We start from the raw sequence: 18,822 nt of genomic DNA, 5'->3' as shown, positions 1-18,822 counted from the left end.
ACTGACAAAAAATGTCTCACCCTCAAAACCAGAATAAGGCAAGAGGAACATCACGTGAGTAGGACAATAGCTAGGGAAGGAGGTTTAGGAGATGAGGACATGATCAGAGGGAAGCTCCTTTTATCATGGTCATAAAAACCTCTTACAGCAACAGTACCAATCTTGCCTATTTAAAATATGCAAGAAGATGGTCAGTAATCATCTTCTCGTAGTAGATAAGAATTATTCCTGCAGCATTACCAGATGCTTACCAGAAGGTTAAGTGAGCTCTGCAGGGTGAGCAAACACACTTGTGCCTCAGAGTGCTGCCATGCCCAAAGCCATGTGCAGCTCTGCAGGATGGGTATTGCCCATCAGCACATGACGGTAATTTTGGGAGTCAGGTTACCACTGATTAGTGTCATTTCTTTATTGCCTGACAGGCAAGCAAACCCCAGGCACAACAGCACTGCTCTTCACACTCTGAGGGACATCACCGATTAGGAATGGCATCCTGAACTCATGTTAACATTGCCAGCAACCTACATCTGTCATCACCGTGTGTGTGAGGAAGGGGGATCAAGCCGAGGAGCGTTTCAGCACCCCATGAAGAATGCCATGTTCCTTTATTTGTGTCTCCAGATCTTACTCTCGTTCAGCTTCCCAGACATTCATGTTTTTGCTTGTTGCCTTTATGAAACACATCATGTTTGGCAGTAACTGGCCACAGGCAGCCCTGCCAAGTCCCCAGAAGCTTGTCTCCTACATCTGGTTACAGTTCAAAGATGATTTTTTTTTTTCCTCTGAAGTGCCTTCCTAAATCAACAAACTGCTTCAGACTCCACGTCTAGTCTGCATGTCATCTGTGCTAGTAAATAGGAGGCCTCTGGACATATCTCAAGGTGTTTAACGAGCATTACAGTATAGTTTACAAAGACCACAAACAATTAATTAGCTCTATTATTTAAAATTGGAAAAGGCTTGCTAAATCTGGTTTGGCGAAAGGTTTTCTAACATGATGGATTTTGTACCACTTGTGCCCTGAAAGCACTACTGTTAGTACATTGCTAGGTTCTTCCTTGCTAGGAGTCAGGGCTAAATGACGGGCTAATTTGGAGTTCCTAGACTCTGACTCTAACAGAAGAAAGGATTCACAGTAAGACAGTATCTTCAGTGCTCAGGGGGAATCATCAAAATGATGTCACAGTATCCTTTCCACTCTTGGGGAGCTTCCACTGCCCAACATGCTTAGCACTAGGTATCTCCATTCATATAAAATTTTCAAGAAATACCACGGGGATTTGATAGAAAAGAAATTAACCTAGAATTACAGGACATAATGCTCGTAATCCGTCTTTTGGCATAGCATTGAGCAGGGAAGTTAAGGGTAAGCCTTTGACCAGATGTCTACTCTTCTCCCACCAGATCCTTAGGGTAAGCCTCCAGCTTACAGAAAAGTATCACAATGCTTCTGTACCACAGGCATTGCTGTTTCATTAGTGTAGTGGGTAATAGCCTATGTGGCTCTGAAGACTTCGAAAAAGGAGGAGTTCAGGAGGACAAAGAGTTGTTACAAAGGATGTAATTTGAAATATCTAAAGGAAATTAAAGGAAATCATATTCTGAAAAATAAATGAATGATGTCATTTTGCCAGGACACAAAGCAGAGTGGATGAAGCAATTATAAAACGAAGAAAAATCTCACCATGTGTAAGAATGAGACAAGATAATTTTAATTAATTATTTGTAATTTTATTTAACTTCAAAAGATCCATTACTGATTCTTCTCTTCAGGACTCAGTAAGCTGGCTGCAAAGGTGTGCGTTTTGGTTCTGTACTACAGGAATAAACTCCTATCACATGAAACCTCTTACTCATATTGGAAGCTTTTTCCTCTTGTCTTGCTTTCAAAGGAGATGGCTAACAATAAAAAATAGATAGATACTGGACAGACAATCTGCTACTTATTTTCCCTTCATCAGTTGGTGAAAAATTTGCAAAAACTACACAGAACACAAAAAAAAAAAAAAAAAACTTTAATTGTTTCACTGAGACAGATGCATACTGCTAAATATAGATTTTAGAGAACTGTTGGTTTCTAAGTTCATAGGATTCATTTCCACTGCTTCTCAGTGGCTCTTTCTCATCCCCCATGTCATTGTCTTTCATTTGTGCAAAATAGGCAGGAGAAGCTTTGCATTCATAGTGCCTGTCAAGAGATTTGAGGTGGATCAACATATGAAGAGCATAGGCAAGAACCAGCAGCAGAATCAGTGACATAACCAATCCCATAAGTATTGCTGGAGAGAAAAAAGATGCACAATCTTTTGCATAAGCAAAATGTCCTTCTTGAATGTTAAAGCCTTGAATCTACAAAGGGAACAGAAGAGCTCATGTTAAACAAAGTATTTGCTGTGGTGCTTACAAACAATTTCATGAATTTGCTCTGGTGTCAGTAAGAACTTTTAATTTAATATCATCATGTTACAAAATTGTATCGAGCTGTGCTAGCTGGAGTTAATGCTCCGAGTTTATCCAGGTCAGTCTTCCAGAAAATGCCAGTTATTCTAATCCCCCTCACTCTGCTGCCCAAAGGATTTGCAGTTTTTATTTTAAACAAAACCTTCTATGATCTCTCTTGATAGCCCAGTCACATTTAATTGTAAGTATGGTACCGTACCTTTCTAGTTTACTGTGCATTTCCAGCATCATTTGTTAAGAATCTCCAGCCTCTCTGTTTCAAACTGCACCAACTTCAATGCATCAAACAAGGTATGCTCAATTGCCTACCCTAATATTAGATTTTTATCATCGAATTTGAGTGTGTGGCACATGGCAGTGAAACAACAAAATTACATGAAGTTGCATTTAACTACAGCCAATACCACTAAGTTTTACTTGGGGCTTCAGTCCTAACATGAAGTTCACCAGTTCACACTCAAAGATTGTCTCCTTGGCTAACATGGGTCCAAAGGCATTTATCACCTGGGGGGAAAAAGGGGGTCAACTTTCTCACCCAGTCACCTTTTTCAGCTATTTACCAACACAGGTCCAACGTCTCTGCATTTATTTACTTACATACTTATTTTGCTTTTCCTTTATTAAAAGGATTTTCTTCCAGCCTAAGTTTTTGCTTTTTTATTTTCTTGCCCCTGAAGGAGATAAATTGGGGTCTATGGATATTACAAAAGATCCTTCTTCACAGACCTCAGAGTCTGGTGTGAAATAGTCAGCTCTGGGCAATGAAACATGCATAACAAGGGTGAGCTAGAGAAGGACACAGTTCAGTCAGGGATATCAGACAGTCTGGGGAGGGAACCATCCCCTAAAACTTAGGTGTCTAAAAGCAAGACATCCTAGCCCAGTCATCTTGGGCTCAGTTATTGCCAAATATCAAAATACAGGCATTTTCAGATCATGATTAATCTCATCCTAAAATAAGGACTTAAGATGAGTCAGAGGAATTATCCACTGGCTTTAGAGGCAGACTGAGGTGACTGTAACCAGGGCAAAAGGTTAAAATTCCCAGTCTTCAAAAGCTGAGTGAGATGAATCCCATACTTGGTGGCTGATGCTACTGTTGATGTCAGGTTTTAAGAGCCCAGCTCAGAGACATCTAATGTTGACAGTTAAATTCACTTCCCTCATGAAAGAGAAACCCCAGCAAGAAACTATGGAAAATCTATATAGCCCTACAGCTCCTTTGACAGGAGTACAACCACAATAATTTAAATTTTCATTTCTATTCAATTTCTGTTTGATGTTCTATGGAGATCCCATAAACTGTACATGGGAGGTCACTATACCTCATAGGCACTTAATTGCAAAATTTCCCATCAGTCTACCTATGGGATCCATTTGGCTTAATTCCACCTTACCTGGAAATCAATAAAAGTGACTTCCCAAAGCTTTGAAACATCATTTGCAGAGCTGGGTATCAGGAGTGCATCATATCTCTGCAAGCTGCTCACATGGTCACAGTGGAAGGAGTAACTCGCCGGCGCATATATTCTTGTTGCATTAAATGTCGCCAGTACGGAGTGGTTGTAAAGAAGCTGCAGTCTGTGTAAGCTGAACCAGTTCTGAACAGACAGCTCGTAATAGCTGGTTGTTAGTAAGAATCTGAAATTGTATGGGAAGAAAGATGAGTAAGATCAAAAGTCTAGGAGTTGGCACCATTAAGTTCACATGTCAATCTTAGAAGACACTTCATCAAGACTTCAGTGATCACTTTGCAACATGACCCAAAATCCACGAGTACACAGAGCAAGTTTTATTGTTGTCAGTGAGAATTTGCTCCTGAATGCTTAAAGTGTGAAATGTGTTGCTCATGCCAAGTATACTAAACTGTTTGTATGAAAAACTTCACTTTTGTTACCTACATTGCAGCACATTTATTGGTCTCTGTGTATTATAATTTCACACAGTCCCAGAGCAGACTGCTGGCATCACAGAGAGCACTGTCGGTTACAATACATACCCCTAAATGCTTGTGTGGCCTAAACTTTAAGTATAACACACTAAGTTGGAATGAGCAGATGAGGTGTGGAAGACTAAAGGCTATAGTGATATCCAATACACACTCGGCTTATGCTTCAGTCTTGGTAATACATAAACCACATAATAACACAAAATTATTTATCAGGAAATACTGTTTTCTTCAATCACTGAGAAGCATACTTAAATTAGGTCATAGTCTCATGCCTGTGCAGCCCATACTATCAACTTTTTCAACAAAATTCCCCCAAAAAAGTTTAAGTAACTAGCAAGAGTTAGCAAAAATCTCAGACATGGGAAGATTCTACTCAAATGAGATGATCTGAACTTTTCTCATGAGTAGAAAATCCAACACAGAAGAAGAAATGCCTTAATAAAACAGAATAGCCAAGCAAATGGCAGCCTGCAAGTGTCTTGGTTATACCAGAGAATCATAGAAAGGTTTGAGTTGACAGGGACCATGAAAGATAATCTAGTTCCTACCCCCCTACCTTGGGCAGGAACACCTCCCACTAGATCAACATACCATATAATCAACAGTTCTACCAGGTTATTTTTGCTTATATAAATTCTCCCCCCCAAAATTACACAAGCAACTGCATGACAATAGCTACTGACATGTGATTACCTAACATTTTGCTTTAGCACATAACTTACCTAATAACAAGTCCCTTTAGATTGCCAATGTCTCCAAACTTCAGAGAAAGCCTGGGTCAAAAAGCAAGTAATGTCAGGCTAGATAAAAACTTCAGAAGTCTTAAGAGAAAAAATAGCACAAAAGATTGAGTCATACATAAAACCTTCTACTCAGTATACCTTTAAAGTCAGTACCAAAAAAAGAAAAAATTTTGAATGAGGCCTAGACTATCCAGAAACAACAGAACTGAAAGATCAATTTTTGACATACATCCCACTGTTTCCAACCTTGGTTGATAATTGGTTTTATTTGATCTCTGTGCTCCTTCTCAAGTCAACAAGGCTAATCTATAATACAATCTCTTAATCGTGTATCACCAGTGTATGTCATTAAAAAGAGCTATACACAATCCTCCTCTTTTTAGATACTAGAGCATAACAAATCTGTATGGTTTTTGAGTTCAAACTTCATATGTGCATCAATAGAGAAATAAAAATGCACTGGCTGTGAGGCAGCTCTACAAAGCTTACATACAGCCAATATGGGCATCTTAAGTTTACTTAAGTGAAAGGCAGTAGCAGGTTCGCTGTAAATTAGGACATGAAGCTCCACATGCATTCTCCAACAACTCTTTAACCATCTCAGGAGTTAATGCACCACAGCACTGTGTAGATGGAACACAGTGAAACCATGCAGCTTCTGAAAGACTTTTTGGACCTAATGCTGAAGAAAAAAAAAAAATAGCTAGACGTATGATTTCATACAACATGTAGATATCTTCTGCACATTCCATACACTGAATCTAGACCATCCCTTGTTTTATTACAAAGGGAAATCAGGGACTGAGGATAGCAATACCACAGATGAGGATTAGACACAGGAAAACACATAGCTGCCTGATCCATAACTTGGTGCTTAAAATAAATAAACAAATAAATAAATGAAAAGAAATCCTGTGGGCTGGTTTACTATATTTACATGGCAAATGCATATGCATTTGGGGCCATGTCCTGGCTCCAGCTACTCTGCATTGATCAGACAGTATAAAGCAGCTTGGAAGCTAATCTAAAGCCACAACAGAGGATTGTCTTAACAAAGAAGGCTGGAGATGAGAGAAGTTTAAGAGACTTTTCTGGGGTGAGAAAAACAGGGCAATTCATCATGTGAGCACTCAGCCAGATAATCCACTGCCTAAGTTGCTAAGCCACTATCCATCATATTTGAGAAGCCGCAGCAGTCCAGTGAAGTTCTCACTGAGTGGAAAAGGAGAAATATAACCCCTATTTTTAAAAAAAGGAGAGAAGGAGACAAGGGTAACTACAGGTCAGCCAGTCACCTCTGTGCCCAGTAAGATCATGGAGCAGACCCTCCTGGAAACCATGCTAAGGCACAAGGAAAATAAGGAGGTGACTGGTAACAGCCAACAGGGCTTTGCTACGGGGACATCATGCCTGACAAACCTGGTGGCCTGCTATGATGGGGTTACAGCAATGGGGGATGGGGGAAAAGCAGCTGATGTCATCTATCTGGACTTCTGTAGAGCATTTGACACTCTCCCAATAATATCCTTGTCTCTAAACATGGATTTGACAGGTGGGCCACACGGTGGATAAGGAATTGACTGGATGGTCACACGGAGTTGCAGTCAGTGGCTCAATGTTCAGGTGCAGATCAAGTGCACAAGTGGTGTTCCTCAGGGGACAGTACTGGGACTGGTGCTGTTTAACATTCAAAGAGCTGAGGTCACTAAGACTCATGTTTTCTCTAGGTATCCCAAATAAGCCAAGCATAGAACATGTAAGAAAGCATCACCATTGTGAAGGTGTAGCATTTTCCTCTCTCTGCAGAACAGAGGAGGAAAGGCTCAGTACTCACAGTATTTCTCTTGACACAAGCAAAACAATTCTAACCTCAGCTTCAAACAAAGTATCAAGGTCCTGCCTGCCTTTAGCACCTGTGTCCCTATTTTGAGACTACTAAAAGAATATGAAAGAAAGAATGATAAGGTCAGATGTGACAGATAAAATCACTCCAGAGTCACAGATTTTGAGATCAAACATCAGACATAGTTTTTACACGGATAGAAGGCATGCCAAGGGCATCCTGTAAAGTTCTGTTTCCTGATTCTTCCTGTAGCTTTTTTTAATATATGGTGTGTTCTACAAATTCCCAACTATCTTCCAACACATTGCATCGAGCAAGAACATACAGCATTATGGTGGGTTGACCACAGCCAGCAGCTAAGCCCCACAGAGCCACTCTCACCCACTGCCCATCTCCACTTCAGTGGGACAGGAGAGGATACAAAGAGAGAAAGCTTGTGTGTTAGGACAGAGCTCCATAAATGAAGGACAGAAGGCTGAAAATTATTCAGCAACCACCAAAATATAAGTCAACACTGTTTTAGCAACAAGCCCAAAACAGAGCACTATACACTGTGAAGAAAATTCAGCAAATGCCAAGTTAGGTGCTCACTGCCTGATTTTTAGACTACCAGAATGGAACCAGCAACCTGGTATAAGATGTAGAGCCAAACAGTATAGCACATGGAGGAAGAAAATTTTTAGGGTACACTACAAAGGAGAAAAAAAGAACCTTCATGCCTTTCTAGTATGGCCATGGGATTGGAGGACTTGGGATCTAGTCAGGTTTAACATACATTCTCACTCACGTTAGGCAGGAGCAAGGCATTGAACAGTTGGTGCTGAAGTAATGCGTGACAGACTGGGATGCAGATTCCAGGTTTTTTGGAGACCCTTCAGGTCACACATAAAACTCTAGTGAATTCACCTTTCAGATTCAGCAACTCACAAATCATACCATGGGACCCGGGGCTACCCAATTCTGTCTCCAAATACGTGGGTCCAAAAGTATATAACCCATGCTGCCATGCTGCCTGCAATGTCAGGCCGCTGTAGGAAGGAGCTTGCCCCTGAGGTACCAGGGCTCAACACCAGATATTACAAGGCTTGTTCCTTCAGTATTTATTTACCAGACTTGTTATCTGGTACTAGTTTCACTAGCATCTTACATCGCATTGTCTTCACTGCAGTTTGAATCCCCAACATCCACTGTTGCATGGACACCAAACGTCTTCTCAGTCAAATCCAGCTGTGTGTGGTTTTCAAACTTAATCATGATCCTCTTGGCCCAGAAGAGAATGCAGGGTGTGCCGTTAACTGTGACGTTGAGAGGGCTGTAGTGGCTGGGGGTGAACGGCCTCCAGGATGCTCTTTCTAGCTGTTCTTTCCTGCTCAAGTTGTAGCTGACAACCTGATGGGCCACACAAAAAAAAAGTATCAAAAGATGGGCATTTCAGTAGTTACTCTCCATCCTACCACAATAAGTAAGGTCAGCACTTGGAAAGCACCTTTGGAGCAATTTTTCAGCTGCAGCAGTACTGAACTGAGGAAGCAGGGAGGTCTCTAGCAAACCCCTTCCTACCCTGGGACTGGCAGCACACCATGCAGCGCTCCAGCATGACCGCCCAGAGAGCCAATGTAAGTTAGATTTGTTCTTCTAGTTGCTCTAGCACAGAATCATTGGGGAAAAGGATATTTTTGGCATGCTCCCATCTCACCCCAGCACACACAAAGCTGCCCAATATCAGAAGTTGAAGCACAAGAAGCACAGAATCACAAGCTGCTCACCACAGCAGAACGCCCTGTAGGCCAGCTGCAGTTCATAAGACTGAATCCTGGGAACTACAGGTTCCACGTCCTCTCTGGACATCAGAAAAAATACTATTTATTTTGAGCCAAAGAAAGACAATTTGGCTGTGAGGCTGTGTAATTTGAGACTGTGAGTTAGGGCTCAGAAGTAATTTCAAAAGGTAAGAGTAATTTTCATATTTGAAACTAAGATTTCCAGACACCAACTCTTTGCCAGCTGTACATAGGTCCTAGCTGAATATAATAATTCATGTAACATCTGCATGGCTGTTTTGCAAGCTATATGATTGAGCAAATTCAAATCATATATGAACAAGAGAGGTATTCTGTGTTTCAGTCATAAACACCATCTTATCAGGCTCCAGAAGGGACACAGTTAAGCCCCAAAGCTTTGTCTTAGCTTAAAGAGAGATGTATTTTTTTGTTGTTAAGACTAGCAAATCATGTCTCCCAGCTTAGGCCCTGAAAGACCCTTTTGATACTTGACCTTACATATGGCACAAGACTGCTTTAGGAATTAAAATGAGTAAGTACTCACAGCAAGAAGCAGAAAGCAAGGTAAGAATGAAAGAGATTTTATCAACCAGCTATTTACATTAGGCTGTATAACTGCAGGGTTTTTGACAGGGAAGCCTCTTCCTCAGTTTTTAACAAAACCTACAAGCTGGACTCAGGAATAACTCCCACCCAGTTTAAACAAACACCAGTTTTGACTCAGATATTCTTTTAGTAACAAGTAATATAAGCAAAATACTGGCTACTGCAGCCAAATGGAGTTGCACAAAATACAGGCAGTATGATTTGATTCTTTTAACATGACCCTGTGCCTGAACCCAGTGCCAATCAGCACGAGAGGTGGCAGTAGAAGTCCTACCTCATGTCTCAGAAAAGCAGAAGATATATCGTAGTGCATGTTATGAATCAGTACCACAATGATTCAGAGAATTTTGTGGCCTATTTCTTGTAAATAACAGATTATTAAATTCAATAATATAAATTTAAAAGATTGCAATATATTATGACAAAGATATATATATATACTTTACAGATTACAGATACAGTTCTTTCTGTAATTACCTGTGTAACTGCTACTTGATTTACGATGAATTTTGGCTTCACACCACCATCGTAGTGTCGACCTGCAGATGAAAGTGTTTTATGAGCCTACAAAGAAAACATTCAATCATTCATACAAGCATAATTTTGCATGTTCTGATGCAAATAGTTAGCAGCCATGCACAAAACATGTTTTTCAGAATAACTGATTTTGTTTTAGGAAATATTCGGCTTGATGTAAATATTGCCTTCAAAACATCCATCTTCTAGTTTAGTTTACCTTTATCATATAACAAGGTCCCTCTTATTTTCATTGAATATCTTACCATCTTTACAGAGAATTTCTTTCCCTGCACTGAACAGAGATGGAAACCTCTGACAAATAAACTCATGGACTGTCTGGTTGCCAGGAGAGTGAAGATTCGCAGGTGAGAAATCACTTCACAGACACTCCATCCTTTAAACATATAATTTTTTCATTTGTTTACCAAAAAAAAAATAAATAAATAAATAAAAATGAGTGAATCCTTCTTCCTTCCCTATTTTCACCACGTCTCAGACTCAGTCAGTACATGATTATTTCAAACAGGCAAATCCCTTAAAGGTTATCTGTTAAACATGGATATGCTTTGACAAAACATTTGACAACACAGTCACAAATATCAACAGAAGCAAAAGCTGGGAATGAAAAAACTGTAGTAACAGAGACAGTATCCCGGTATTCAGCCCACTGAAAGCCTTACCAGTACTTTGCAGAGTATCTTGGTCTGAAAACACACGTGAACTGGAAGAGAAGAGAAAAATATTTGTTGTACAGAATCTGGATTTGAAGTCTGCAGCAAGTTTATTAATAAGAGCTCCTGTTGCTCAATCAATGTTCAATCAATAAAACACTCAAAATATAACTCAGATCCCTGGCTGGTTAATGTCACAGGAACAGGGCAAAACAATCCTGAAGACAGTATACGCAGGCTAAAAATACCTCATTTTCAGAGGTTCCCGATGTGGATTTTCCTCTCAGGCATTCCCATGTCCCACTGTACCAACCGAAGGCTTCATGATTCCTCTTGTACACTTCCACAACCACCAGAGGGCTGTGCCTGCTCCCAGAGACCACAGGCAGCAGCACCTACCTACTGGCACTGTCTGGTAGATGCAGAACAGCCTTCCAGATGCTTTGGATGAGAGGGACTGAAACACTTCCAGCCCAAAAGCAGGGTGCACCAGGATGACACTGCACCCACCCCAGGCCCTGCTCAGGATCAGGAACAGCACATCCAATTGCTCCAGGACAGAAAAAATGTATCAGGCTAGCATGCCTTGAGCCTGGACATATGGACGTCTAAAGACAGCTCCTGAAGGGCTCCAAACAATCTCAAATCCCACGGAAGTCAACTGCAAGGCAGGAAGCAAGTGAGGCACGTATCAGGTGACAATTATCAGGCTCACAAAATTTACAGCCTTTGATTTTCTTTCTTTGGTATAGTTCAGAAAGACATCTTAAGCTGATGTAAGTAAGATCTGCTTTCCCAAACTGGAGAATCAAGTCCAGCAAATTTACTCCCATCACCAAGGGGGGCTCTCCATTAGGACCAGGCTCCACTTTTTGAGTCACAGGTAGCACCTTCACAACCCCTCCTGCCCCCTCCACACCACAGCAGCTTCCTGAGGACCTGCAGCTCTTTACAGTGGATTGATCTGCCTGTCTGATGCAGCATGTCCACTCCCACACCCACCACCACCATCCCCAGCAGGCGGGCACACTGGCCAGCAGCCCTCCCACACTCACAGCCCAGTATATTCCTGAAGGAGCTTTGCATGCGCTGGCCTCCCCCTGCATGCAGCACCTCCAGGCCACGAGGGATGGCAGAGAGGCAAGAGGAGAGGACTTTCCTCACAGCCACTTCACATGGGAATGTGCTTCTGTGTTCTTTTCTTGCTTTCTTACCAGCTTTCAAGCCCACTACAGAAGTAAAATACTTGAAATGATGCGTGCAAAGACCAGAATATGGGAGGACTTCAAGCGGGAGCAACACCAACCTAATTGCCACCACAGCATCCCTAATGGCAGGCAGGTGTGAGAGCATCACATTGCCACCAGAAGAGAAACGTAGAGCAGCCTCAAAGCCTGCCCTGCTTGCTGTCATGCCCAAGCAGCTCTGGCAGTACAGGAATTTGATCCCACTGAACCTGACTTGCCTGAAACCCATGGGAATTTTACCAATTTCAGCAAAGCCCAGATTCCTCACACAGTATCTTGTTTGTGCTCATGGTTCAGAAAGGCAGGAGCCTCTTTCTTCTGAGCAGCACCTCTCCAGGGAGAACATCTGTTCACAGGCACATTCTGTGCTGCCACGAATAGATCTGCCATGGGCCCCTGCAAGCTCCTCAAACCCACAAGGCAAGAGAGACAAAAGCGAATGGAGTCCATATCCCAGCTTGTCACTTTGTCACCAAACACCAGGTCTGACGAGCAGTGTGGCTCCAGAGCACCAGGCAGGCTGCTCAGCCTCTTCAGCAACCAAGGCAATAAAACAGAAGACAGTCTCCAGAGAAAATGTGACAGAGTACGAAAAGACAGCTAAGCTCCGCAGCCCCCACACCAGTGACTTTAATCTGAGCTGAAAGAACCTTGACAAGATCTCACGTTCGAAAGGAAGTTCAATATAGACGACACTGTTTAAAATCAACCTGGCAGTTTTAATTACACACAGTGAGCCCAAGTCCTCCCTCAGCCAAGAGTGTTTTAAAGCCCAGGGACTTCAGGCAGGCTGTGCACTTCCAAGTGCCCCGGTCTCCTCACCACCCTCTTGGAGCCAGGGCTTGGCACTCAGCTGAGGCCTTGCAGCAGCTCACAGGTCCCACAGCCCTCAAAGGTAGGTGGGAATGACTCCCATTTTGACAGGTACCTAAAAAAGGGCTGGTTGGATCCACTACAGTTCCCTTATCTGCCTGCCCATGACTTAGCCATGAGCCCTTTTTTTTTTTAACCCACTGCTTCACAAGGAAGGAGCAGGAGCAGAGGCCTTGTGCTGTGCCCACCCAAGCAGAGCAACGAGGAGTATAACCCCAGAGCAAATCTGGAAACTGTAACTGCAGCAGGATCCCACTGAGATGCACAAAGATCTGGCATTTCTCACCTTTTCTTACCTAAGGCTCGCTATAGCCCAAGCTCCACCAGAATGCCGCCATCAGAACACGCAGCAGACTTCTGCCATGGAGAGCTGGCTGTCACAAGAGATGACTACAACAGACCAGATTTTGTTCTCTTGCCCAGGCAAAGCTCTCTCTTAAGTTCCTTAGTGATTAGGAACATGGTCTTTGCTATTTGACCCCATCATAATTTTCTTTTCTAGTCTGTCATGACAGGTTGTGCCTTCAGGACAGAGAAGGCAGCAGCTCATCTGGGCATTTTTTCTTGACAATAGCTATAAAAATGAGGCACAACAAAAAGGAATTAATGTGAATTATTTTGTTATAAAAACTTAAGTTATATTTAGTTATATCTATATATATTTAATTATCCTTAGTTATACAGTTATCTTTCCTGCACATGCTTAGGTAAAAGCTCAAGGCCCATTATTTCGGTTTGGAAATTGCCATGCTGAGGCATGCAGACTTAACACACTACGATGAGAGGAGACAGGTGAAATTGCATAATTCAGTTCACTTTGTTATTTGACTTGAAAGGTTCTTCTGTCACTCTGGAAAGAGGAAGGGTTGATTTTGGTTTTTGATTGTCGATTAAAAAAATGAATGCTACTTAGCTCCCATCTGGGATGATGCTAACACCGTGGTTGTGCTGAATAGGTTCACCTTGAGGAATACTAATTGATAAGCAACTTCAAGCCTTTGGGAGAGCATGCAATGAATATATAAGGTATAATAATTGCAAAAACCTTTGTGGGGTTATACTCTGAACAGAACAGTTACAAACACTCCACACAGACCATGAGGCTCAGGTGAGGAGCCTGTGACAATACAGTTTGACTCCTTTACTTCACATGCAGTACACCACAGCAATGCACAGCCATGATGCTCCTCAACAAATGCCACGTTTTTCTTATCTCAGCATGAAGCTACTCAAATATAGATGAATGTGCACAGCTAATGAAATATTCATGCTTTTATGAGGAATGCAGTGGAGACAGTGACCCAGGAACCACTGCTAAGTACCACGGTATGACAAATACTGTCAGCCACATGGCACACATCTGGGAGGCCTGCAGAAGCATACAAGTGAAGAACCTCCACCTAGGAGGCACTAGTTTAGGCAGAAGTACTCCTGTTTATTACCCCAGTTATCAGCAATGCCAGCTGCCTCCTTACCACATGAAACGCCCTTAGAGAAAGGAGTTAGCCATCAAGTCAATGCTTAAAGAGTTTGTTTGCCCTGGTACAGCCCAACCACTATGGCACAGGCAGTGTATCAGTGGCACAAGGGAAGAATTACCTCCTTGTCTCTGAACAGCCACACGCTGATGTTGATTTTATCAGGTCCATCAACTGCCTTTGACACTTATATCCCTGAGGTGTCACAGAAGCGTGTCATCTGTGACAGAATGGGTGGCCTTCAATAACCACCCTGCTGTCAAATAAGCAGCATTTCCAACCAAAGGCGAGCTGGGGAACTGACAGGTGACCTCTGGTAGCTAGGCACTTTTGCCCTCTGATGAAGCATGCTTCATAGGATAAAAGCATTGAAATAAATAAATAAATAGATAAATGGAAAATAATGATACAACAAAAATATGTATTCCCTGGTATACATAGAAATGTTAACTACGTTAATGGGAGACAGGACACTAGCACTAGCTAGCCCTAGCTAGAGCTCTCTTCTCCACTGCCTGCAAAACTATCAGCAAAGAGTGGCTGCAAATCAGTAAGAGAAAATCATTTTTAGCAAACCCAAATATAGGGTAGACTTTTAAATGTGCAATATTTTTTGGCCACTCTACACTATAGCAACTTCAACTTCAGCCACATTCATAGTGTATGCTTTGATGACTGAAATATTTCCTTACCAGTTCGCAGGTAACTAGTCCAGATCCACTCAGACATGCATGCTGTATGTTGAATTTACCATTCCAAGTATGTCAGGAACCCATATGAAATTGGCTTAGCCCTAATACAAAGCACTGGGATGACTAATCACTATGTAAAACCCAATTAAACAAGATTATAAGTATAAAGAAGTGTAAATTCCCTTTTATCAGATAACATTATCCATCTACATAAGATAACAAAGTCTAATTTGTTTATCTGAAAAAGTTCATATAGACTCCAGCCCTTGAAATGTAGTCTTTTGACCACTGAAGAGAGCCAACTGAATACAGCTAACACTCACCTGTAACCAAGTGTGCAAGCCATATAGGTAGTTTTCATGCCATCAGTTAAATGGTTTGAGGGAAGACAGATTCATAGCCGCCTTTTACTCTTCATATTGCTGCTCCCACAAAGTGCATCAGATGGTAAAACGTACTCTATCATAGTATTTACTCCAGAAATATCACTGTCCAATATTGATACTGTCCAATATTAATACTGTCCAGCTGCAGACTACCTCACTGACTGCTGAGCTAGTTTCAATAATTTATGAAGTATTTAGTTGGAGAACAATGGAACATTGTAGGGACATTGGTGATAAGTAATTTCTCTGAAGTCATTAAACTAGAAATGCAAGTCTGAGAGATCAGATTCAGGGAAAAATCTAGTTCCTCCTAAGAAATGTTCTTAACAAAAAATGTTATTGAATTTAAAATGTGTCTTTTAAAGTTATATCATTAATAAACATCTACAAGGCTTGTGTCTCTTTATAGAATTTAAGTATTCTAATTTTGGTATCCTCATCTCTGATGGGATGCAGTCAGACAGATTTGCATAATTATTTTATAACGTACTGTGTATTGTGGTTTGATCTATGTCTGAACAGAATCAGAACTGACAAGACACTCATTTGTTTTTAATGTAAATAACGAAATTGAGCTCACAGAAATTCTAGCAGTTTACAGGTATGATCTCACCTCTACTGAATGCAAAGGCTAAATTCCCATTCAGTTCAATGGCATCAGGATCACAACTGCATTTCTTATTTTTTATTAGAATAAAGTTCATGAAATGTTTCATTGCTCTGTTTCACTCAAATCTTCATCTGATTGCAGAAAAGTGCAAAAGTTATTATAAGGCACTAACAAATCTGCAAACTGGCAGAGGAGAGTGCCAAGTAATCTATTTAAATGAAAACATATTGCAGCACTTATTGGTCACTGACTACCATCTCTCGTAATACAAGCTTAAGCAAATCACCACATGTCCTTCTTGCCTTAAATGCACAGATTTTATTGCCAGCTGTGATCTTCATCAGCATATTTGATCCTTGTGTTATTAGTGACTTTGGAGCATCATTCTACTAATACAGTTTAGACTATTTTCACTTTTACAGTGCTTGCCTTTAGAAAATCCTCTTGCTCTTGCTCTGATTCAGGCTTCCTATTTATATTTCACTAAAGAAAGAAATGTCATTAAAAAACAATGATGAGTGCAAATCTCTAGTAATTTCATAATTTTAAGATTATTTTTTTTTTTTTGCGATTTTAAATTCACAATTTGAATACCCATTCTACACAAGTAGAATATTTTAGCACCTATGTTTCTTGGAGTACTTTTCACACCTTTGCTGTTACTTTATTTATAACTCTGTTCTTATGTAGACCAGGGAAAGTCAGAGTGAGAGAATCATTAAAATGTAATGTAACACAGATGCTCAGAAAACATCATTTTTTAAACCATTTTTACTGCTGTATATAAAATTGTTTTAGAGTCACATTTTTATGCAGCATAGGCTCCAGAATAAATTCTGTATTAGTCCCATGTGTTTCCAAACCTGGAAGGAAAATTAAAACCATGCCCTTCCAAACAGTCTGAACTGCAGACAAATCTGCTCCCACACAACGCAAATAAATGACAGTGCTTAACACACGCACTCAACTTCACCAGCACAGCTAATAGACCAGCACTCACCTGCCATCCGCCACCACAGACACCGAGAGCCCGCCACATAGGAGGAGCAGCAAGAAGCTGACCGCCGCGTTTCTTTCCATGGGGATGAGAGCCGGTGCCTCCACACCAAGCACATCTGCTCCTCTGGGCTCGGGGGGGAGCAGGGCAGCCCCGCACGCCCTGGCTGCATGATGGACTGCAGATGCAACCAATGGCAGGCAGCATCTGCCACTCCATCGCTGCACTGGTACCCACGGGAGAAAGTCTTGGTGTGCTCGGATTTATTCACGCCGGCTGCCGGTGCCAACCGCGGGCACGTTCCACATCCCTGTGCAAGGAGGGTTGGTAGTCTGGGGGGAAATTGTATCAGGATGTGGCGTGTCTGCTCCAGGAAAGCAAAAACAGGTGGTCTCTCCAAACTCTGAAATTACACTGTACTGTAAGAGCGTTTGTACTGGAGAGCGTTTGTTACCTGTTAATCAAACCTAGCCCTAAAGAAAGGTGAAGGCTGTGTTTCCAAACAGCTCTGAAATTTCCCAGCCTGCATGATAAGCTGAAAAAGGATTACATGTATATTAAAGAAGTCCTGTAATACCTTTATTATAGCGTAGTATCCCCATTTCACAGATACAAAAGCAGACATACATGGCTCAGCAGTTAAACTCTCAGAACCGATTTCCTTTCCTCAGCTTTGACTCAGTTTGTGCATGTTCAGATTTCTGGCTCAGTTGTTTTTATGCTTACAGATAACGTGATGCAGGACCACAGTTGTTCAGTGTCCACAGAATTTCAGTGCCTCAATTTTGGGATTGCCAGGTTAGGTGCCAGGGTCCACAGGAAGCAGTAGGAGCACGGCAGGTTGGTTCTGGGTGCTGCTTCAGGTCGCCCTGGCAAGGATACGTGGGTTGGAGGTGTGGGTACCTCTGTCCTAGACCCTCTGTCCTAGTCAGCCTCTTCAAAATGGACTTCTGACTTACCTGTGCTGGCTAAGAAGAGGGTAAGGAACAAAAAATGATTCCTCAAACCCTATGGCCTACGTGGTTGCTCCACACGTTGCTCACTAATGGCAGCTGAAACTCAGAGTGTCTACAGAGAAAAGCTGAAATGAGTTAGTCATGACCTCCCCATGCCAGCAGCACGTGTACACGTGTGTACACTTATCTGTGCACACACAAGCCCTTTCCCTGCACACATTCATGTCTTGTTTGGCATCTAGTGCCAGCTACCAGCCGGCGTGATCACCAAGTAAGACCTACTTCACTGATCACAAGCTCCTGGCTATTGCATTCCAGATACAAGATTAAGATAGGAGCTTTAGCACCGTAACTATTCAAAAGGATTTACCATCTTAATTTCTCTTTCAGTGATACAGAGAGTATTCATTAATCTTAAAAATCTCTCAACAGCTTGTCCTTCAGTGGTGCTGCTTCTATCCAATTTAAGGATGAACCCGGATACTTATGTGAGAATCCCAGCTTGAAAAATGAGATGGAGCACAGCAAAAAAAAAAGCTAGTACCAGCTGAAAATATTATTTATTTATTTTTTCTGTGAAACATCATAAATGTATGATGATAAATGTAAACTAATTTCACTGATACAGAGACATGGCTCAGAAATTTAGGAAATCCTGGAAGGAGGCAAAAGTGCCACACATCTTTCTAAAAACATGTGAGCCAGTAGCATCACTGACATACTATTTTTTTTAGTAACCCTGATCTATATTTCCTTCTAAATAAGTTAAAAATAAATAAGGCACAAAGTCTTCCTCATTCTGCCTTGAGATTTAAAATGTGCTGCTAATGGGAGCACAAACTAAGAAAGGAAAAGGCAGAAATCCAAACCATTTATGGCACATATGAACAAGTGACGTGTCCTCTGAGGGCAGAAAAAGGGAGAGAAAGTAGTTTTAACAACATTTAACAGACCCTAGCTAAACTAAGTCAGCACAAGCTGAATCCAAGAAAATGTTCTGTGGTCCATG

General features: G+C 41.5%; 1 protein-coding gene across 1 annotated transcript; it reads right to left on the bottom strand.

The window, feature by feature from the left end:
- Positions 1-1,607: 1,607 nt before the first annotated feature.
- Positions 1,608-18,332, bottom strand: LOC101791256 (V-type proton ATPase subunit S1-like protein). Its single transcript, XM_005010741.6, has 7 exons — positions 16,861-18,332; positions 10,584-10,624; positions 9,862-9,923; positions 8,145-8,386; positions 5,134-5,184; positions 3,858-4,101; positions 1,608-2,349 (listed from the first exon to the last, which is right to left on the bottom strand). Exons 1-7 carry the CDS (start codon positions 16,938-16,940, stop codon positions 2,047-2,049), a joined length of 1,023 nt encoding a protein of 340 aa, XP_005010798.4. The 5' UTR covers positions 16,941-18,332; the 3' UTR covers positions 1,608-2,046.
- Between the last annotated feature and the right edge of the window lie 490 nt (positions 18,333-18,822).

Source organism: Anas platyrhynchos, chromosome Z (genome assembly GCF_047663525.1).
Source record: "Anas platyrhynchos isolate ZD024472 breed Pekin duck chromosome Z, IASCAAS_PekinDuck_T2T, whole genome shotgun sequence".
Lineage (NCBI taxonomy): Eukaryota > Metazoa > Chordata > Aves > Anseriformes > Anatidae > Anas > Anas platyrhynchos.
Note: the sequence above shows the minus strand (reverse complement) of the source record. Positions and strands in the feature narration are given on the sequence as shown.